At 50.3% G+C, this 22,113-nt stretch overlaps 1 protein-coding gene and 1 pseudogene across 1 annotated transcript; one reads left to right on the top strand and one right to left on the bottom strand.

Annotated features, from left to right (window-relative positions):
* Positions 1-4,802: 4,802 nt before the first annotated feature.
* Positions 4,803-22,070, bottom strand: Tbc1d13 (TBC1 domain family member 13). Its single transcript, XM_087899789.1, has 12 exons — positions 21,914-22,070; positions 20,974-21,047; positions 19,163-19,203; positions 18,562-18,623; positions 18,373-18,472; positions 16,811-16,893; positions 14,756-14,915; positions 10,893-11,103; positions 10,258-10,421; positions 8,231-8,391; positions 7,975-8,032; positions 4,803-7,241 (listed from the first exon to the last, which is right to left on the bottom strand). The coding sequence occupies exons 1-12, from the start codon at positions 21,934-21,936 to the stop codon at positions 7,176-7,178; spliced, it is 1,203 nt and encodes a 400-aa protein (XP_087755915.1). The 5' UTR covers positions 21,937-22,070; the 3' UTR covers positions 4,803-7,175.
* On the top strand, positions 11,992-12,620 carry LOC125398892 (reactive oxygen species modulator 1 pseudogene; annotated as a pseudogene).
* Positions 22,071-22,113: the final 43 nt, after the last annotated feature.

A 22,113-nucleotide genomic window follows, 5' to 3' on the forward strand; every position in this document is an offset into this window, starting at 1 on the left:
ACACACAAACAAAAGGAACTCCTACATCTGGGCTTTTCCCTTTCTCTATTCTATATACCTTTATTTTTTTACCCCATGTCTTCCTGTGTGACTGGATGGCTGGCCCCTGGTATCTTCTCCTTCCTTTCCTCCCGGATCTCTCTCTCTCTCCTTCTATTCTCTTTGCCTGCCAGCCCCTCCTATCTTTTCTCCTACCTTGCTATTAGTCATTCATCTCTTTATTAGATCAATCAGGTGTTTTAGACAAAGTAACACAACTTCACAGAGTTAAACAAATGCAACATATCTTTGCATCATTAACCAAATGTTCACAGCATAAACAAATGTAACACTGTTTTTTTAAAGATTATTTATTTAGTATACAATGGGGCTTTGGCTGTATATATGTCTGTTGAAGCTCAGATCCTCTGAAACTGGAGTTATAGGCAGTTATGAGCTGTGGCATATGCATGCTGGAAATTGAACCTGGGTCCTTTCGAAGGAGCAGTCAGTGCTCTTAACCACTAAGCCATCTCTCCAGCCCCCAAATGTAACACTCTTGAAATAATATTCCAGAATACACACACACACACACACATTAAGTAAAAATGATAAAGCTAAATTCATGGTGAGGGATTCCACTCAGCTGACCAAGTGCATGCCTAGTATATGCAAAACCCTGGATCTGATCTGCAACATTAGGCAAAACAGATGTGATGGTGCATGCAGCCCTGAGGCTGTGGAGGAAGACTGGGATTTCAGGTCATCCTCAGCTACATAGCAAGTTCAAAGCTAACCTGGGATACATGAAAGTCTGTCTAAAAAAAAAAAAGCACCAGAGAAAAGAATCTGACTTCGGTATTTTTTCTCTAGATTGTAGGTATAGGAGACCTGTTTACCATACCACTGTTAACACTGTGCCTGATGAATCTCCTTCATTTGAAAAGCAGAATATGAGCCGGGTGGTGGTGGCACACATCTTTAATCCCAGAACTCGGGAGGCAGAGGCAGGCAAATCTCTGTGAGTTCAAGGCCAGCCTGGTATACAGAGCGAGTTCCAGGACTGCTCGGGCTACACACAGAAGCCCTGTCTCCCAAAACAAGAAAGAAAGAAAGAAAGAAAGAAAGAAAGAAAGAAAGAAAGAAAGAAAGAAAGAAAGAAAGAAAGAAAGAAAGAGCAAGGGAGGGAGGGGATAGAAAGGAAGGAAGAGAGAGAGAGAGAGAGAGAAGAAGAAGAAGAAGAAGAAGAAGAAGAGTGCTGGTAACTCCCTAGCTCTGGAGGGGTAGGAGATGTAGGGAGATGGAGGGTCAGGAGTTCAAGGTGATGACATAGTGAGTTCCAGCCTGGACTATGTGGAATCCTGCCCCCAAAATAAAAAACACAAATAAAAAAACAAGGGGACAGAAAGATGGTCTGAGTTCAGTCTCTTGTACAGTTTGGTTTATGGTTGTCCACTGACCACCACACAGGTACCATGGCACACATAAAACTAAATCAATGTTATATTTTTGGTCGTGAGTCTAGCCTTTAACGACTGAGCCATCTCTCCAGCCCACAAATCACTGTTAAAAAGGAGGGAAAAACATTTTTGGTGACAGGGAGCCAGTTCAGTGGGTAAAAGCAATGCTTGATGACATGATTTCCGTCCCTGGAACTCACATAGAAGCCAGAGACAACAGCTCACATCTGTAATCCTGGCATCCTCAAACTGAGGTTTGGGACACTGAGGCAGGAGCCTACACTGCACTGCACAGTGGACGAAATAAGAGACCTTGCCTTGAAACAGAGTGGAAGGAGGGAGCTGCCTCATGAGCCCGTACCGCAACATGTATGTACCTGTGCATGGGATGGCACGAGTTTATGCATGTGCGCGCACGCACACACACCATCAAATAAAGGCTAGTGGATGATATTGGAGCATGGTGACTCTGGTCTGTCATCTCGGCACTAGGGAGCCTGAGGCCAGCTGCGGTGACTGCCTTACACACACACACACACACACACACACACACACACACACACCTCGCATTCCATGTATATTTATTCCTTTTCCTCTGTCCCTTCATCCATTAATGGACATTAGACTTTTTGGCTCCTGTGAATGTGACTGTCGTAACTGTGAGAGTGCTTTGGGTGCCATGCCCAAAAGGCACCCCTGTCTCCTGATAGCTACAGTTCCAGACTTTAGGACTAAGCCTGCAATCAATCCATTTGGCAGTTGATTTCTCTATGTGGTGTGGTGTGGAAGTCTCATTCGACTTTTCTGTGTGTGGAATCAGTTCTCTCAGCACCATCTACTGAAGACTTCTTTCTCCAGTGTGTTCTTGCCTCCTTGTCAAAGGCGATTACAGGGGCTGGAGAGATGGCTCAGCGGTCAGGAGCACTGGCTGCTCCTGCAGAAGACTTAGGTTCAGTTCCCGGCATCCACAAGGTGGGTCACAAGCATCAGTAACTCCAGTCCCAGGGGATCTGATGCCTTCCTCTGGCCTCCACTGGCACCAGGCACTCATAAAGCAGGCAAGCACTCACACATAAAGTAAGTTAAGAAAAATGTTTTGGTTTTTCCTTTTTCTGGTTTTTTTTTTTTTTTTTTTTTTGCCAGGTGGTGGCGACATAGGCCTTTAATTCCAGTACTCTAGAGGCAGAGGTAGGTGATCTCCGTAAGTTTGAGGCCAGCCTGGTCTACAAAGCAAATTCCAGAACAGCCAACGTTACATACAAGCTTTTGAGAATTCCTGTCTAAAAACCAACAATGACAACCACAAAAATCTTTTTTTAATAAATAAATAAATAATTGGCTGCAAGATTTCTGCCTGTTGGGGCTGGAGAGATGGCTCAGCGGTTAAGAGCACTGATGGCCCTTTCAGAGGACCCAGGTTCAATTCCCAGCACCCACATGGCAGCTCACAGCTGTCTGTGACTCCAGTTCCAGGGGATCTGATATTCTCACACAGACATACATGCAGGAAAATACTAGTGTAAATAAAATACAAATAAATTATTTTTTTAAAAAAGATTTCTGCCTGTTTCTGGGTTTTTGACTCTGACTCGATTGATGTCATATATTTCTTTTTCTTTTATCCCTTTCAAGACAGGGTTTCTCTGTGTAGAAGCTCAGGCTGTCCTGGAACTCACTGTGTAGACCAGTCTGGCCTCGAAATCACAGAGATCTGCCTGTTTCTGCCTCCTGAGAGCTGGGCATAAATGCAGATGTCATGTATTTCTGCCAGCACCATGCTGCTGTGATCACCATGCTGTTGTGATCACCATGCTGCTGTGATCACCATTAGCTGGTGTCTTAAAGTAAAGCCTCCAGCGTTGTCCTTTTTACTCACAGTTATGTCAGGCATCTTTTATGGTTCCCTAACACAATTTCAGATTCTTTATATATATGTGGTGTGTGTGTGTTTTAGTGTGTTAGGACCCAGTCTCAGGCAGAGAAAATACACTGCCACTGAGCTACACACCTCCATGTCATAGCAATTTTGTTTCAGGCAGGGCCTCAGTACGTAGGCCCAGGGAGACTGAACCCACTACACAGATCAGGCTGGTCTCGAATTTGCCAAGATCCTTTGTGGAGTGCTGAGATCACAGGCATGTACCACCACACTTGGCCATCCTGGAATTTTGATAGGGACTACATTTATTCATGGACACATACCCCCCCCCGCCCCAGTTCATTTACTATTAAATTGCAGTGAGCTGGAACCCTTCCCCCACCATCTGATAATCCCCGAGGAGGAAGCCTATGCCACCTTCCTACTCCACTCCTGGTGCTGGACTTGTTTAACTGTGAGCTGCTTAAGCTGGAGAGGAATTTTGATTTTCTCACCAGCTGGCGAAAGTTCATCCACTCAGCTATACACACCTAGAACCTATGGTGTGTTCTAGATACTGGGAATGGAGATAAATTCTTCCAACCCGGAACTGCAGAGCCTTCTTGTTTCTTTGCACCTCCTTCAACTCTCCCAAGGCTTCACAATGTTCAGTATTCTTGGGGCTGTGGTTCTGGCTCAGGAGTTCAGTGCTTGCTTGATGTGTGTGAGGGCCTGGGCTCAATGACCAGCACAAAATTCCTAAGTACTTTAATTTCGCCTAGGTATTGCAAGCAGCATTTTATTATTTTCAGAATTTACAGTTAGCATATAGAAACACCCCTGAAACCGGGTGCGGTGGTGCACACCTTTAATCCCAGCACTTGGGAAGCAGAGGCAGGGGGATCTCTGTTGAGTTTGAGGTCAGTGTGGTCTACAGAGTGAGTTCCAGGACTCACTCTGAGACAGAGAAACCCTGTCTTGAGAAAGGAAGGAAGGAAGGAAGGAAGGAAGGAAGGAAGGAAGGAAGGAAGGAAGGAAGGAAGGAAGGAAGGAAAAAAAAAGACAGACTCACTCCCGGCTTTTAGTCAGGTGTGCTGGCACACCTTTAATCCCAACACTCAGGAGACAGAGGCTCCTGCCTCAGAGGCTAAGAGAGGATGAACAGAGATTGAGGCTAGCCTTGAACTAAGTACTAACTAAAGTAGCTGCAGGTGAGGCAGCTCAGTGGGTGGAGGTGCTCGCCATCTGACACCATAGGAGAGACCTGACTCCGGCAAGACTTCTCAGCCCGCAGGATGCACACAGACAAATACAACTTAAAATGAGTAACAAAGCGGTGGGCACTGGGTTAGCCTACCTGTCTCCTCCTGGGCGTGGCAGTTGAACTGGAGGAGTCAGGCTTTCCTGGCAAGCAGTTCCTGGTCTTCCTTAGACCGGGATAAGGGACTTTGACTTTGTCCTTGCTCCAAGTCTCACATCCAGCTACGGAAGCACCAATACACATATATGGTAAAGAGCACACGATTTATTGAAGACAACTCATTAACAGCACTGACTCAGAGAACAGATGAGAACACAAAAGCCACTGCTGTCCGGTCCCCCGGGGGTGACCTGCCGAGCTCCTGGGGCCACTCCCACATGGAAGCTGCTGTATTCAGACTCTGGTTCTCCCTTAAGAATCACCACAGGGAAGTTCTTTCCTCAGGCAGCACCCAACTGGGAACCAGTCTACTCCAGACAGTCTCCATGTCCTTGGCCTTCATCTCAAGGATCAAGGAGTGGGCACAGGATGCAGGTCTCCCACAGAAACAAATCGGATGCAGTGATTCCAGTAGCATGGTCCCAGGAAGACAGGGAGGGAGAGGGCAAGGGAGGGAGGACTGGCAAGAGGGAATGAATGCAGTAGGTGTCCCCAGGCAGTGTCTGCTGGCTTCCAGGCAATGGAGAGGTCAATGCTGGGGCTGAACTACCCGCTGACAAGTCCTACATTAAGGGGAGGCCAGGATGGTGGGAGTGTATGTTCTGTATCTCTGGGAACAGCAAATGCACCAACTCTGACCTCTCTTGTACTCAGTTCTAGTGTAGAGCTGGCAGCCTTCCCAGCCAGGAACCGGAGAGGATGCCAGGGTTAACCTTGGGAAATTAAGACAATCCATGCCTCCAATTCTATCACCCCAGTCACTACCACCTGTCCACAGCCCAGCTCACTTGCCAATCTGCAATAAATAGCCCATGTCTAAATAAATAGTTTAAAAAAAACATCCAAATATTGTATGTTGGGGGAGAAGGTAGCAAAAAAGCAAACAGAGTCCCAGCAGCACCCAAGGAAGTTTACTAAAGCAGCAGCTTGGGAATGCAGGGAGCCCTGCCCACTGGTCTCAGGAAGGCTTTGGGTGGCGGCTGCTGGAGCCTAGTTCCTGCTAGCCAGTCGGAGAGGGTGAGGAGCCCCCACCCCCTCTGTCGACCTGCCTTCAGGACTCAAACCACCTGGCCTCCACAGAAAAGGAGGGAAGGGGCAAGGGCAGGAAAAGTCTACTTGCTGACCAGGGTGCAGCTCAGGCACTGTGTCCCCAAAGCCAGGAGACAGCCCGAGCCCCTCTGCAGCCCCCGCAGGAGCACAGCTACAGATGGAGCTCTCCTGGCACTGAGAAGCTCCAGGCCTTCGACTTTAGCCAATGCTGGCCACAGAGAGGCATCCTGTGCTCCCTTGCCCTTGATGAGACTTACACACCCTGGGCAGGAACATGGAAGCCAAGGGATGCCAGCTCTGCTGAAAGGCTCAGACTCCAGCTCCCAGGCACAGGCCAGCAGGACGTCCTTGGTCTCTGAGATGTGAGTCTTCAGGGAGGCCCTTACAAGACTCCTCCTCTCTCCTTTCTCCACAGCTGGGCAAACAACGGGCAAGAGACCCCAAATGTCGCAGGCCACCATGTCAGTCAGCAGCACTCTGCCTCAAGCAGAGCAGGCCCTCTGATGAGCCACTGAGGATTCCCTCTCTGGTGAGGGGACTTGGAACCTTGGGCTGGGGATGGGAACAGTTACTAAGCCACACTCCTCATACCGACTGCTGGCTTCAGGAAGCAGAGAGGAGAGAGGAAGAGGTTTGGGGTAAGGTGCTCCAGGCGAAGGGTAGAGAGAAATGGAGAGGAAGGAACGGCAGGAGTCACACACACCTCTGGCAAAGGAAGAGGGAGACAGCAGAGGTAGAGACACAGAAGAGAGGAAGCAGGACCTCAGAGGGATTCCAACATACCCACTCCACTTCCAGGGCATGTGTGAACACACATGTACATACACACACAGAAGCAGAGACATCTGGGGGACACCCCTACCATGAGCAAATACACCAGACAGGGGAGACAAAGGTGAACCTAGAACTGGCAGTCTCTCAGCTCTTCTGGGGTCGCTCCCCCAAGTAGCTTGAGCACCAATGCTCAGGAAATTGGCCCATTAGCCAATTACCTCCCCTGACCAGGACCCAGGGGAAGATGAAAGCACAAAGGGTAAGGAGCTACTGGGCAGAGGCATGGCAGGACCCTTGCCAGCCTCCTGTGCCTCAAATGGCCCCAGTCCCGGGAACCCAGTTCAGGAGCTCCAGCGCTGCTCAGCAGTCTGGGTGGAGGCCTCAGGACTGAAGTGCAGGGAGGGCGGCAGGGCCAAGCACTGGGAAGGAGCACAGCACGGTGTGCTCCAGGAGTAGCCTGGACCGCGGGAGCCAGGTTGAGAAGCCTGGACCGCGGGAGCCAGGTTGAGAAGCCTGGAGCTGGCCAGGTCTGTGGCTTGTCCTCACTGCTTTCCCACCGACTCCTCTGTGTCCCACAAACCAGATGTAGAGTGCAGGTGACTGCTCTTCCAACCCTGGGCCTCTTGTGACCAGGTTACTTCGAGTCTTGGAGCTCCTTGGCTTTCTGTAGGATCTGGCAGACGTCTGTGATGGGGTAATCCTGGACACCAAGGAAACCACAATGTGCTCTTGGAACAACCCCCACTGCCTTTCCACACAGATCTGTCACCATGGCAGGGCATCAGCGACAGGGACCTGGTATACCAGACACTCCAAGTATCCCGCCCCAAACACTGTGTGTTACTAAGGTCCAAAGGGTCTCACAGCCTGTCTTAGGACCATAGTGCCCTAGGCCTCAGCCCTCCCAGCTCCAGCCGTGGAACCTGGAGGCACACCCATGAAGAACCTGGAACTAGCTCTGCCGGTATAGTCTTCCAGTCCCCCGAGGAACCCCAAGAAGGGGTGATGTGATTACATCCATATCACAGACCTGGCTAGTGAAGTTAATGAAAACAAACCCTAAGCCAGTTGTTGGTAGACACTGAGGCCGAGAGAATGTCACTTGGCTCAAGTCACATGAGAAAAAGAACAGAACATACATGAACCTCAGGCCAGCTGACAGACCCACCTGACACACAACTCCCCACCAGAGCAAAATCAGCAACATTCACTGCCTTGATCTTGTGGCCCAGAGTCCTGGAGGGCCAAGGATGTATACCACTCAAGGTCTGTGAAGACCAGGATTCAACTCAGATTCAAACCAGGAGTCTGCACCCTGAACCCACAACATGTGCTCCTATTTCTGGAGCCAGCCTGCAATAGTGGCTGGTGCAGGGTGGAAAGTGTCTGCCCTGATGCTGAGACCAACCAGCCTTCCCTCCAGTGCCCATTACCTGCAGAAGCCGCATGTTGACAGTGAAATCCCCCTCTAGCAACTGCTCCCGGATCAGTCTGCAGGGAGACAAGCAGCCTCAGCACTGGACCCTAGGTGCCCCAGGAGCAGGCTCAGCGCTGAACCCTGATGTTCCAGGAGCAGGCCTGCAGGCAGGCTCTGCTGATTCCTCCACCCTCAGCAAGGCCCGCCTTCCAGGACTGCCCCCTCCTACCCCAGCTTTCCTGACCATCAGGGCAAATCATGGTCCCACTTACATGAGCATGGCACAGCAGACCAGGAGGAGGAAGTCAAAGCGGTTGTCATCGGCAAAGAGTGAGTCCCAGATCCGGATGACATCAGGCAGCAAGAACTCCTGTGACAGCAGGAGTGTCAGCCAGCGGAAGGCAAAGAACTGGGGCTTGATATTCTGCTCTTGCTGGGGAGACAGCAGGGGTTGGGTGTCAGCTGCAGAAAGAAAATGTAGCCCAGGAGCAGGCCCTGCTCGGGCCTTCAAGGGGCCACGAAGCGGGCAGCGGCTGCTGCAGTCCAGTCAATGCCTTTGATTTCTTTAAGGCACACTAGCAGCCCTGGAGACTTGGAGACGCGGCTCAGCATATGAACGTCCCCACCTGGAGACTACACAAGGACCAGCCCCGGGCACAGCACCTGTGCTCAGCTTATGAATCCATGAACAACCCCACAGGGCAGGAATTCCCAGGAAAGGACCACTTTCGGGAGCCACAGAGGGTATTAACAGAAAGAACATGCATCACTAAATAAAAACAGCATTCCGTATTCATTTAAAATCGGATGCTTTAAGCCAGGAATGGTGGCACACACCACCCGGGGGAGGCAGAGGCAGGGGGATCTCTTGAGTTCAAGGCCAGCCTGGTCTACAGAGTGACTTCCAGGATAGTCAGAACTAAATAGGTCTAAACAAACAAACAAAACAAAAAAACAAAAAAAAAAAATAAGAAAATAAGAATATACGTGTCCGTAAAAATAAGAATATATGTATCCGTATATTTTTTTTCCCACAAAACATTTTAGAAACTTGTTTCTGAGACAGGGTCTCACCACATAACCCTAGCTGGTCTTGAACTGTTAAATCAGGCTGGCTTCAAACTCACAGAAATTTGCCTGCCTCTGCTTCCTGAGTGCTGGCTTTTTATTGTTGTTGTTGTTCCTATTCATTTTTTGTTTTATTTTGTTTTTTTTTGAGACAGAACTTCTCTGTGTAATAGCCATGACTATCTTGGAACTCAAGACCAGGGTAGCCTACAACTCACAAAGATCTGCCTGCCTCTGCCTCCTGAGTGCTGATAGAGGCATGTGCCACCACCACACAGTTTCTTTTTTTTTTTTTTAACAGCCCAGGTTGGAGTCAAAGCCACCATGAAGACAAGTATAACTTTAAACCCTCATTCCCTGGCCTTTACCTCCTCAGAGTCGAGGTTGCAGGCGGGTACCACTGCGGCCGGCTACGACACAGAGAATGGAGCCCAGGCCTTCATGTGTGCTAGGCAAGCGTTCTATCAACCGAGCCATGTCCCCATCCCACAGCACTTGCAATTTATATAGAAAAATGTATCTTCTCTCACCTATCTATCTAGATTTTTGAGGCTGGGTTTCTCTGTGTAACAGCTCTAGCTGTGTTGGAACTTGCTTTGTAGACCAGGCTGGACTTGAACTCATAGAGATTCATCTGCCTCTGCTTCTCAAGTGCTGGGATTAAAGGTATGTGCCACCACTATCGCCCAGCCCCTTCATTTATTCTTAAAATAGGCTTTCATGTAAACTGACCTCAAACTCACTACGCAGGCCAGGCTGGCTTGAATATCCTCCTAGGATGCACTTTCTAGTCTAGCGTAAACTGAACTATTTTATGAAATACACAAGTGATGGTTTTACAATAACTTGAAATTGCATTTTTAATGTATCCACTGGAGGGAAGTATGAAGAGTTAAAGAACAGCTTGTAAGAGTCAGTTCTCTTCTCTACCGTGTGGGTCAGGGCTGAACTAGGTAAGGTGGCTGGGCTTGGTGTTAAACACTTTCACCTGCATCTACTGGCAACATTATTCTCTTTCTCTCTGTATTTTGAGACAGACCAGGCTACCAGGCTAGCTTCAAACTCAGAGAGCCTTCTGCCTTTGCTTCCCAAGTGCTGGTGGGTCAGCACCCTGAGTTGCTCAACTGCAGCCACTTTCAGCCCCCAGACTCGGGCAGAAGCTGTGTGCCTGGCCTGCACACCGTACCCGTGTGCTCTGTCAATGTGTCCTGCCTGTGTGTCTGGTCCTCACCAGTTTCAGGTAGAGTTCGACATCCTTATCCTTCAAGGTGGAGTACACCTTTTCCATCTTGTAGGTGATACCGCACTGGGAGTCATCCAGGCTCTTGATGAAGTTGTCCCGGATCTCAGCCATGAGGTTGGTGAAGCAGAAAAAGGTGTCAGCTTCAGCGTGCTCTGGGACAGACAGTGAGGTGTGGGTGGACACAGGGAGTGAGGTGTTCTTGAGTCCCACCTCACCCACAAGACATATGCCCCACTTCAATGTGTCACCCAATACTCCTGCAGAGGCTGGATGGGTTCCTCACCTCGGCCCCACCTACCCCTAAGGACATCACCACTTGTATCTACGCAGCCCGCTCAGCAGCTCTCATGCACTATGCTAATGGTCTCGTCTTTCAGCTGGTCATGACCATCTATCCCACAGAAAGTTCCAAGGGTCAACAGATCAATGAACAGCAGTATTTACAAGGCAGAGCTAGACAGGGTCTTAGACACATGCAGGCCAGCACTTGCTCTGACATGGCCACAGTCGTCTAAAATAGATGAGGCCCCGGAGCCCCACGTGGCCCATCAGCCTGGCTAGCCCCATTCTCTTTCTCTCAGGAGCCAGCAATGGGAGGCTCGGGCAGCAAAGAGCCTGCCTACCTTTCCACTCGCTGTTCGGGTCAGTAGCAAAAGTGTAGTACAGGGGACCCACGATCTCATTCATGCCCTGCACGTAAGCGATGCCAGGGTTGAGCTTGGCATAGATGAACAGGATCCGCTCCACCACCTCCCAGTGGGCTTCACAGCCATTGGGCAGAACCTCATACTCATTCAGGGCTGGCGGTGCGTTGTTCTTGTGCGGGGAGCTCATCTGGGGAGAAGAGGAGAACCTGTTAGCAGGTCAAATGTTCCCATGAAGCTCAACGTGCCTTAACATCCTAGGCAGGAGGATCAATTCAGATTATAGGCTTTGAGCCACAGTCCCACCTTTGAACAGTTCAAGATGAGGAAATAGGCTCACGTAGACTTGAGCCTGGACTGACTAGCCCAGAGGCTGTGCGCCAAGTGGCCGCAGCAGGCTTTCTCCCATTAAAGCCCAGTGCCGCTAGCTTTCCAGGAACCTGCCTTCCATGACCTCATTTCCTTCTGGCTGTTCTACAGTCAAGCAAGAGTGATCATGCCCAGACTATGGAGGAGGAAAAGTCCAGAAACAGCAGCTCAGTATCCCTTGCCCAGAGTCACACAGAAGACAGAGGCTGACTTGACTGAGCCACCCTACCACAGGTCCAGAATCCTGAGATGAAGCTTCAGTTGGGTCCTGGGCTGTCAGGACCAGACCCAAAGGTAAAATGGGTAGAGCTTGACCCTCACATGCAATACTACAGTTAAAGGATTAGCGCTGTGGGCCTTCATCAAGGCTATCAGCAGCCATGCCAAGATGGGTGCACAAAACCAAGCTAGGGTTCCCTCACCAAGCCTGGGCTATGCACAACTCTGGTGAACCCTACCCTCATGGCAGGTACATGGGACCAGGAGTGACTGCATCTGCCTGACTGCCCATCAACAACTCAGGGAGAAGAGTTGTGTGATCCTCTACTCCCTACTGGGGAGGCTGCAGAGGAGGGCTCCCTGCTGGTGAAAGTCCACGACAAGTGGGAACAAGTCACCACTATAGGTCCCAAAACAGTGGTTCTAAATGGAGAAATAAGGTCATACACCTTTTGGGGGCATAGCAGCTGCCACAGTGGCAAGGTCTGCTACTTTCTGGAGCTTGAAAGCCCTTGGAGCTTACCCTCTTCTGTATGTTCCAGATCTAAACAAACAGCAAATTCTGACCTTGGCAAATACAGCCATCTGTTTTGATAGCCCTTCTATGCCCAAGGACACCTGAACCAAAAGTTGCTGCCTGCTCAGAATCCTCCAAGAGCCCACTAGCAGTCTGCACAAGGACCCTGTCGGACCTCCCCCCACCAGCTCTTACAGTACCCTCCGGCACCTCCCCTCTGCTGTCTTGCTGCTCCTAGCCATAGGGGCCCTCATTTTTTTCCCATGATACAAATGGCAAATCGAGCTTTCAGTGTGAGACCTAGAGCTGAGCGACCGCAGATGAGATGTCAGTAGCCGTGGGTCCCTCACAGGCAGCCCTAGCCAGCCGCTTCGACCAGCTGAAGATGGGCTTTGATGCACATGGGCATGGTGGCTGGGGCGTTGTTTGGCACCTTCTCCTGTCTCAGGATTGGAATGCTGGGTCAGGAGCTGATGGGTGGCATTGGGAAAACCATGATGCAGAGTGGCAGCACCTTTGGCACATTCATGGCCATTGGAATGGGCACAAGATGCTAATGAGGGCAGTGTTTGCCTGCTACATCTATACTTCCCCATCCATTTCAACCCCTGTGCAATAATAAAGCTTTTTTCTTTAAAAAGAGAGAGAGAGAGCGATAAATTGCATTTATATGGCAAATAAGTACCAACAGTCAACACAAATCCAAAACTGACCACCAGTCCTGGGACTGAGACTGAGACTGAGACTGGGACTGAGAAACAGCTGGGTGATTTCCTTCAGTGTTCAGGAAGGGTATAGCGGCACATACGCAGCACACATGTGTAGGGCTGTATTATTCAGGACCATATTTCTACATTGTATGGTGGCCAGAATTTCAGGGTGCAACTGGCACCTGCGACACAGAAGGTGGTCACCTAGCCTTTCACAACAAACTGATGTCATCCTAAACAAAGGATATGCTAATGTCGCTCTGCTCCTTTGTAATCTGGGAGATTGCTGAGGTGTTAATTCAGTATGCATGACAGAGCAGCCATAGTTGCAGAGTTGACCTAAGTCCCCACTACTCCAGAAACAGAATGTTAATGAACTCCCCCCTCAGTTTACCTTTTGATATAAAAAAAGCTGTTTGGATAATAATCACAGGCAATCTTCAGGATTTGAATGAACCCTGAGATTCCCTCCTAACATTGCTGTATGAACTGTGCCTTGATTATTCCCATGCCCCCACGCTGGTCCGAGTAATAATTTATGTTGGGGCTGGACCTCGACATAGTGGCGCCCAACATGGGGCACGAACCCAGAGTCTCATGCTCTACTGACGGCTTCGATGATCCACGCAGTAGAAAACAGGGACATACATTAGATGGCCTGTGGGGGAGGGCACACAGTGGCCACTAGGGTGGGGCCTCATTCAGAAAGGTTCTTCTCTTGTGCAGCAGAAATACTGGCCTGTCCCCATTTCTTGAATACTGGCATTATCTCACTTATGAGGACTTTGGCACATGTTCCCCACAGCACTTGGAACGCTATTTCCCCTCCATCCTTCCCCTCCTGCCTTACAGCAGTGAGGCTGACATCTGACCTGGACATCTGGACTTGGGTGGGCTGCTAGCCGCCCCAGGACTGCTCTCTCAGAACCATCTCCACTTCCCCCTAGCAGAGCCTGAGCAGGAGGACAGCACTGGCCTCCCTCACCCTGCAGCTGGTAAACCCTGCAGGAGCAACAAAAAGGCAGGTGCTCTGACACCAATCTTCAGAAAGCACTTAGTGCGCTGTGGCCAGTGGACTAAAGGAGACAGGGACAGGCTGGTTAAAGAACAGAGGCTCAAAAGATGACTCAGAGGTTAAGAGAACTGGTTGCTCTTCCAGAGAGCCTGACTTTAATTCCCAGCAACCACATAATGGCTTACAACCATCTATAATGGGATCTGATGCCCTCTTCTGTCATGCAGGCATACATGCAAACACACACACACACACACACACACACACACACACACACACAAATAAATAAATAAATAAATATTTAAAAAAGGAAAGACCCCAGGGTGCTGGATTAAAGGCTCAGCAGTTGAACAGCAGTTAAGAGCATTTGGTCCTACAGAGGACAGGAATTCCCAGCACTCACAACTATTCCTGACTCCAGTTCCAGAGGATCCAGTGCCTTTTTCTGACTTCCACAGGCACCAAACACGTACGTGGAACACATACACAAGGCAGGCAAACACTCAAATAAAATAAATAAATCTTAAAAAGAAAAAGATCGGGCTGGAGAGATGGCTCAGTGGTTAAGAGCATTGGCTGATCTTCCAGAGGTCCTGAGTTTGATTCTCAGCAACCACATGGTGGCTCACAACCATCTATAATGAGATCTAGCGCTCTCTTCTCAGCCTCAAACTCAGAGAGCCTTCTGCCTTTGCTTCCCAAGTGCTGGTGGGTCAGCACCCTGAGTTGCTCAACTGTAGCCACTTTCAGCCCCCAGACTCGGGCAGAAGCTGTGTGCCTGGCCTGTACACCGTACCCGTGTGCTCTGTCAATGTGTCCTGCCTGTGTGTCTGGTCCTCACCAGTTTCAGGTAGAGTTCTACATCCTTATCCTTCAAGGGCATACATAGAGGCAGAATGTTGTATACATAATAAGTAAATAAATTTTTGAAAAAGAAAGAAAGAAAGGAAGGAAGAAAGAAAGAAAGAAAGAAGGAAAGAAAAAAAGAAAAAGACCCCAGGTTGGCTCTTACATTTGTGACCCCACTCCGGTTCCGGGCCACTGTCTGAGATTTCAGTGTTGTCTGCTCCACACGTTTACGAAGGGTCTCAAACTCATTCTGCGGGTCCAGGATGAGGAGGCAGGGGTATTCAGTGGCTCTCTGGAAGAAGGATATATCTGGGCACAGCCTCCTATTGGAATGGAAAGAACACTGTAACTCAGGGTGGCCGTCCCAGGTATCCTCAGAAGTGGTTATTTATCTTACAGTGCTGGGGTCTAACCACGGTCCACGTCAGACAAGTGCTCTACACCTGGGCTACTCTTCAACTGTTTGCTTGTTTGTAATCATAACATTTCAGCAGGGGTTGGTGGCTCAACCTGTAATCAGCCACTTGGAAGGCCTGAGGCAGGACCAGGAGTACCTGGAGTTCAAGGCCAAGGCCAGCTTCAGCTACAAAGTGAGCACCTGAGCAGCCTTGACTAGTGTAAAACTTTGTATCAAAAAATAAAATGTTTAACCCCCAAAATACTGTTTTAAAAAGACAGTAGAAATTACAAATACATGCTCATTTCATAAGTGTTTATGAAGAGGTACATGTGTACTTTTTGTTTGTTTGTTTTGTTTTTCAAGAAAGGGTTTCTCCGTAGCTCTGGAGCCCGTTCTTGAACTAGCTCTTGTAGACCAGGCCTGCCTCTGCCTCCCTAGTGCTAGGATTAAAGGCATGCGCCACCACCAGCCACCACCAGCCACCACCGCACTACCGCCCAGCTCCTGTGTCTTTATGGTCACACTTTAATCTTTAATCCCAGCAGAGACAGGTGGAGCTCTTTGAGTTCAAGGCCAGCCTGGTCTACAGAGTGAAATCCAGGTCAGCCAGAATGGTTTCACGGAGAAAACCTGTCTCAAAAAACCAAACAAACAAAAAACAAAAACACTAATTTTCGTAAACCACAAACATGTTTTCATGACAAAAGCACTTGTCTACTTGTCTAGATGCATGGATGTACACAAGGATTAACCAAGGTCATTTACCACAGGAAAGAATACCCTTTGCTGACATGAAGGGATGTGCAAGGAACGGTGAGGCGGGGGTATCTGGAGCATGACAGGGCATCGCAATCATGTATACGTCTCAGACCGCCTAGACACAGCACACTGCGTACTGGCCCTCTGCAAACACTGACACCCTACTGCCAACACCAGCAGGAGAGCCTGAGCCCCTAATCCCTCCCAGAACCACTACAGGACAACACTCTTGACCTAAACCTGGTCAGGACAACATCTCATGGGTAGTGCTGTTCCGATGCCAGTCCGAGAAGCAAGGCACAAAGAGCCTGGTGTACCACCCCATTCAAGCATCCAGAGGATGTCTGGAGAGGGATCTGGGCAGAGCCACAGCACTTGGGGAGGAAGAGGATCTTCCTACAGACTTTAGCCCAAGCCTCCTGCCTCCCATCCTCCTCTCGCCTGGCAGCTCACGCTGAGTCACCTCCCCTAAGGCCCCTCTTCCCTCAGTACCAGCTTTTCCTCCCTCACAGCGCTTACAACTTGTGCAATCGCATACATTTTGACAGGTTGAGCATCTGTATCTGTCTGCTCAGGTAAACCTCCAGCGCTCCTCACATGGATGCAACTGGCCTGTGCTGTTGCAGGCAGAATTGGCCCCAGGATTCCTTGGGAATGTCACTGAGTCGGTCTGAATGAGTTTCCTGTCTAAACGAGGAGTGGGTTCCAGAGAGGACGCAGTCAAGCTGCTCCAAGTGAAGGGGTTCAGCTCCCAGGGTCCTTCTCCAAAGGCAACTGATCATTTCAAAGGCCTCTGTAGTAGGCTGAAGCCAGCACAATGATCCGGATTCCATGTGAAGACCCATGCTGCACACGCCCTCACCCTGAGCCATCTCACTTCTACTTCCACAGAAGTCGTGTTCAGAGAGCCTGAGTCACCTGCCCATGGTCAAACAGCCAAGTGGTGAAGCTGTGACTGAAGCCAGTCAGTCAGACAGGCTCCAGTGCCCTGTGGTACCCGACTGTAGGTATAAACCCCGTGAGGGCCCCCAGTGGCAAAAAGCCCTGTGAGCCTCTTACCGGACATCTTTGTCAATCTGCAGTAGCACCTCGTTGTCCTTAAAATATGTGTTCCACCTGCTATCAGGGTTCGGGTTGAGGGGCTGTGAAGAGAAGCAGATGCTATGTGCAAGGACCATCCAGGGCTGCAGCCCAGTGGCCTCACATCCAATGCCCACAGACCTAGCTCTGGTCCAGAGACACGCTCAGTCCACCCAGCAAGCACAGGCTTCCCCAGGCTTCCCAGGCTCTGCAGAGGCACTCCACACCACACAGCTGGTAGCGAGCCCTACAGTCTGCTCTGAGCACATCCTGTATGGCAGCCAGTGTTCTCAGCGGTGTCCCAGATAGAGAGTGCGCACAGCAGACACTCACTGAGTGCCATGGAAAGGGCGGACGAACGGATGTCATTTCATTATCTACCAGGGCTTTCTCTGAGCAGTCAACTCCTGTTTGGGAGGATGGGTCTGAGGCTAGCCCAGCTACACTTCCTGCCCTGTCAAGTATACAGAAGATGCTCAGGATAGGAAGAGAAAAATAGGATTTTTCTCCAGGTCTCAGACAGGCACTTATTTCAACCTATCTTCTGCCCAGCTTTCCTAACTATACAATCCTGGTACCTTCCTCAAGGACCCAGGGTGAGGAGAGGCGTGTAGTTCAGTGGCAGAGTGATTGCTTACCACAGCTGAGACCCTCTGCTCAACCTCCAAGCCATAAGAAGGCAAACAAATGAACACTTAGCCAGGGATAAGTCCCAGATCTTAGGAGAGCTGAAGCAGAGGACTCCAAGTCTGAGGCAAACTTCAGCTACATATCAAGATCCTGCCTCAAAAAAATCAATAAATACATTAAAAAATCTATTCCGGGTCTGCAAACTGGCTTAGTGTGTGCAGTGCTTGCCAAATAAGCATGAAGATCTAAGTTAAGTCCCCAAATACACGGGAATGGCAGAAACTGACTCTAAACTATCCTCTTCCCTCTGTCTGCGCCATGACATAACCCTTGCTGCATCCATACACATACCAATAAGACATAAGAATGAATTTTTAAAATGTTAACTTCAGGGTCACTCTTGGCTATAAATTGAGTTCTAGGCCAGCATGAAATACACAGGGCTGTCTTTTTTTCAAGACAGGGTTTCTCTGTGTCATCCAGGCTGTCCTAGAACTCACTTTGTAGACCAGGCTAGCCTAGAACTCAAGAGATTTTCCTGCCTCTGTTGGGATTAAAGATGTGTGCCACTAGCACCCAGATTAATCTTTTATTAAAAAGATACTAATAATAAAGTACTGGGGTGAGGGTTCCAGAGACCATGACCAAAGAGCTCCTGGTGCAGGGTGACTCCCACAGCACCCTCAGAACAATGGCCATCACTTATGTTCCCAACTAGGCCTAGGGCCGCTGTGGTTAACTTGTGCCTAGAATAAGTGGGGAGACACCACTGTGTCCAAGGAGTGGGCAACCTGATGAAGCGGGAAGAACTGACAGGAATGCAGGCCAGGCCCACCTGTCCTCCAGCAAGGGGTCCTTGCCTGGGCCCAAGTCTCTGCCCTCTCTCAGCCCCTGATGCCAACCTTACTTACATGATCCTCAAAGGTCACGTCCTCCCTGGATACACCCATGTTGGCCTTGGCAATGCCAGGTTGGATGATCATTTCCCTCAGGAACTGAGAATAGAGCCCTCTGCCGGAAAGGAGAGCAGAGAGGAGAATGATGAGCCCAGAGAAGCACCCCCAGGAAGCAGACAGCCTGTGGGAGCTCACAGGTCTCACCTCTGCTTGGCCAGGATGGAAGTCCATGAGGCTCTCTCCAAAGGCAGGTAGTTCAGGAGGATCTGCACAGAGAACAGCACAGCTCTGGCGACATCCCTGTGCCCATCCCGGACAGCAGTGGAGGCATGCAGGCCTCAAAAGAAAGGCTTCATGAAACCCTGAACAGGCGAGGTGGCTGCGACCCAGGAGCTTGGGTCTGAAGAGCGGCCCCCTCCTCCCACCCCTAGCTGGTCCCTCCCTCTGTTTTCCACTCTTCTAAATGAGAAGAGAAAGGGGTGGCATTGAAGGGCTGGTAACCAGGAACAGAGGCTGCCACCACCTCAGGCAGTGGCTTCGGGGAAACCAGCCTCTGCCTTGTCCCAGTCAGCACCCCTTCCAATGCACATGTGCACCAGGAAGTGGAAACCTTTACTGGCATATTATGAATTGTTCCATCTCCAAATGCATCCTGGAGAGGATGCCAAGAGAACACAACACCCCTCAACTTCCAGAAACCCTTCCTCAGACAAGCAAGAAAGGAGCAGAGAAGAGGGGTGGGAGGAGGACCATGCAAGACCCAGGAGACCCCAAAACCAAGAAGCCCCATCCCAGGCACACCCACCTTCCAGCAGAGGCACCGCAGTCCGCCCTCACAGGGGATGCCTGTGGACACAGCAGGCAAAGGTCACCCCAAGCCAGAGTTCCAGAACCCCCCGGCCCTACACCTTGAGCCAGTTGGCAGGAAGTGGAGTGAGCAAGAAGCACTTTGGGGACCACTCTTCACCAAGAAAACGTCTAAGCAGGATGCTAACTAATTTCCGTCTACAGTTCTGTCCCCCAATCCAGAACCTCATCTGCCTGAATGTTCTTTGAACCTTCTTATCTTTGATTTTTCCTCTTCAAGGAGGCCATCATCAACCACCAACTCTTAGACAAAGCCCAGCTCTTACTCAGGGAGAGGGAGCAGAGTTTCATGTAGCCCAGACTGGCCTCCAATTTACTATGGAGCCGTGGAGGAGCTTCCATTCCTCTTGTCTCCATCCTCTGAGTAGCAGAATTACAGGTGTGTTTGGCCACCATGTCTAGTTTATGGGTTCTGAGAATCAAAAGCGGGGCTCTGTTCATGCTAGGCAGATGCTCTATGAACCAAACAACATGCCCAGCCTCAGACAGGGTCTCACTACACAGCTCTGGCTGTGTGGGAACTCACTATGTAGAAGGCTGGTTTTTTTGGGTTTTTTGTTTTCTTTTGGTTTTTCAAGACAGGGTTTCTCTGTGTAGTTTTGGAGCTTTGGAGCCTGTCCTGGAACTCGCTCTGTAGACTAGGCTGGCCTAGAACTCACAGAGATCTGCCTGCCTCTGCCTCCTGTTCTGGCATTAAAATTGTGAACCACTATGCTGGGCATCAGTGTCTCTGCTTAAGAACAATGGCTCTATGGCTCTCTATGACACCCATCACAACTGGAAACATACGAAACCTTGATTATGAATGCAATGTGTGTAGCGAATGGAGAGGCCACAGACAGACAAGAAGCACGTTTGTCTGTTAACACACCTATGCCTAGCACAGGACACGGGTCACAAACAGCATCCACCTTTATGAAATGCAAACCAAGCTGTCAGGTTACGAGCCCTGTGCCAGAGAGCCATGACTTCACTTAATTCCCATTTTAGTTCAAGTCAGTAGGAAGATTAGCTCCCGCAGCCTCGCTCACAGACGGAGAAGCTCATCTGCAGACAGAGCGGCCAAGGTGCACTGAGCAGCCCCAGCTCGGCACGAGCACCACAGACTGCTCCAGAAAAGGCAACTTCTGCGGTGCTGCCCCAAGTCTCCTGGGGACGGGTCTGATGAGGGCTTCCCTGGCACCGTGACCTCAGAATCTACGTGACCCAGGCAACTTCAACTCCTTCCTGGCAAAGTTATCGGCAGAGCAGTGCCACAAAGAGCTATACAAACACCTTGGGGGTGTTTTTACAGACAGGGTAAAAACCCAGTTATCTCTGTGCTGGAACACTGACCATGTGAGGAAGGGCAAAGTCAAACAGGGCTGATGTTCAGCTCCTTAGAGTTGGTGTTCTAAGGCTTGAGTTGTAGCCTTAGCCAAAGGTCACTCTCAGCTCTGCCTCAAAGCCAGGTAGAGGAACCAGGAACCACCCTGCAACTTCTGAAACTCAGGAAACTAGTTGAGAAATGACAAACGCTTCGTCTAGGCTCAAAAGGTCACCCCTATTTCAACCTGCAGGTTACTTCAGGAAATCTGGGGAATCAGATGCGCCCTATCTAAGGCCAAAGGGTGGTTACCACTCACTCCTACGACATCCAGGCAGCTCTATGAAATCAGTCTGCTCTCCCTGGGTATCGTCTTGATGCTCTCCCCTTCATCTTAGCCATAATGCTATTCCAAGGAAACCCCAAGGAAAAGTGTGCCTTACCACTAAAGCTGAGTTCTCGAAGCTTCTCCAGCACAATGGAAGGCTCCTTCAGGACATCCTGGAAATCTGCAATCCTTCAAGGGCAAAAAAGGAAACCTCAAGGTAATAGGCTTAATGACCAATCTTGCAGCCCACAGATGTCCCCAACCCCAAGCTCAGGGAGGTGGACAATACTCTAACATCCGCAAAGTCAACAAACAGCAAGAGGTGTTCTAGTCAAAAGGTATGAAACCTTACCATTAAGCACTTTCTACTGTTGGTGACCTGGCATTTCCTAGGCATTTGCTGTGGCCAAGCCCAGCCCACACCACACCACTACCTGAATTCACACAACCAAGCTTCCCAACCAGGAGTAATTTGATCTACAGACAAGGGCCCTGAACAGTTTCCCCACCATTCCCACAGCTCTCTTGGCTGGGGAAGGAGGGAAGGAGGGAGGGGGAGGGGACACAGACTTCTTGGGCCTGTCCTCAGGCAAGGACAAAAGACTAAAAATTAGTCCTGGAGTGAGCAAAATTTAGCCGACGCTGCAAGATGTTGCCTTGCGGCGGGGGAGGGGGGGGCACGATTAAGAGGCCAGACTACGGACCCCGGGTTCTCTCTAGTGTTTCCCATAAGCAAGGAGCACAGGGACAGGAGTATTTGGGTAAGAGGATCCTGGAGCCAGAAAGTGGGGAGGGTAATATAGGTCTGAACGAGGAAGACACTAGGGAATGGGGTCCAGAGTGAGTGAGAAAAAAAGGTGACACCAACGTTAGAGAAGCATCCCTGCTTCTCCTCACTGTCACACAGGCAATGACGGTGAGAAGTGGGCACAGAGGACCCTCCGCCGGGGGTGGGGGCTATTCTTGGCCGCACATGCGCTGAGCAGCTCCGTCGGGGAGAAGGCGCGGCCCTGCCGGAGCGGTCTAGACACAGTCCTGCCCTCGGGTCTCCTTACCGGCTCTGGTGCAGACTCGACATGATGTTGACTTCCGGACCCCCGGGCTGCTTCTGCAGCCCCAGCTGCCGCCACTGGCCCCCTCCCCCTCCGGGGACCCGGGGAGCTCCGCAAAAGCCTCCGGCGGGAAGCAAAACCAAGAACGTGCACGTTCCGCAGGAGCCGGGCCGCGCTGGTTCCGCCCCGGGATCACGTGACGC

The sequence above is a fragment of the Myodes glareolus genome, chromosome 21, assembly GCF_982192425.1.
Source record: "Myodes glareolus chromosome 21, mMyoGla1.1, whole genome shotgun sequence".
Taxonomy (NCBI): domain Eukaryota; kingdom Metazoa; phylum Chordata; class Mammalia; order Rodentia; family Cricetidae; genus Myodes; species Myodes glareolus.

Excerpts from the sequence above, each read along its gene's own strand:
- Tbc1d13 (XM_087899789.1), bottom strand. The coding sequence starts at position 21,936 with ATGTCGAGTCTGCACCAGAGCCG. Across the intron at positions 18,473-18,561 it reads TCCATCCTGGCCAAGCAGAG|AGGGCTCTATTCTCAGTTCC; the intron begins GTGAGACCTGTG and ends CCTTTCCGGCAG. Across the intron at positions 16,894-18,372 it reads ACGTGACCTTTGAGGATCAT|CCCCTCAACCCGAACCCTGA; the intron begins GTAAGTAAGGTT and ends TTCTCTTCACAG.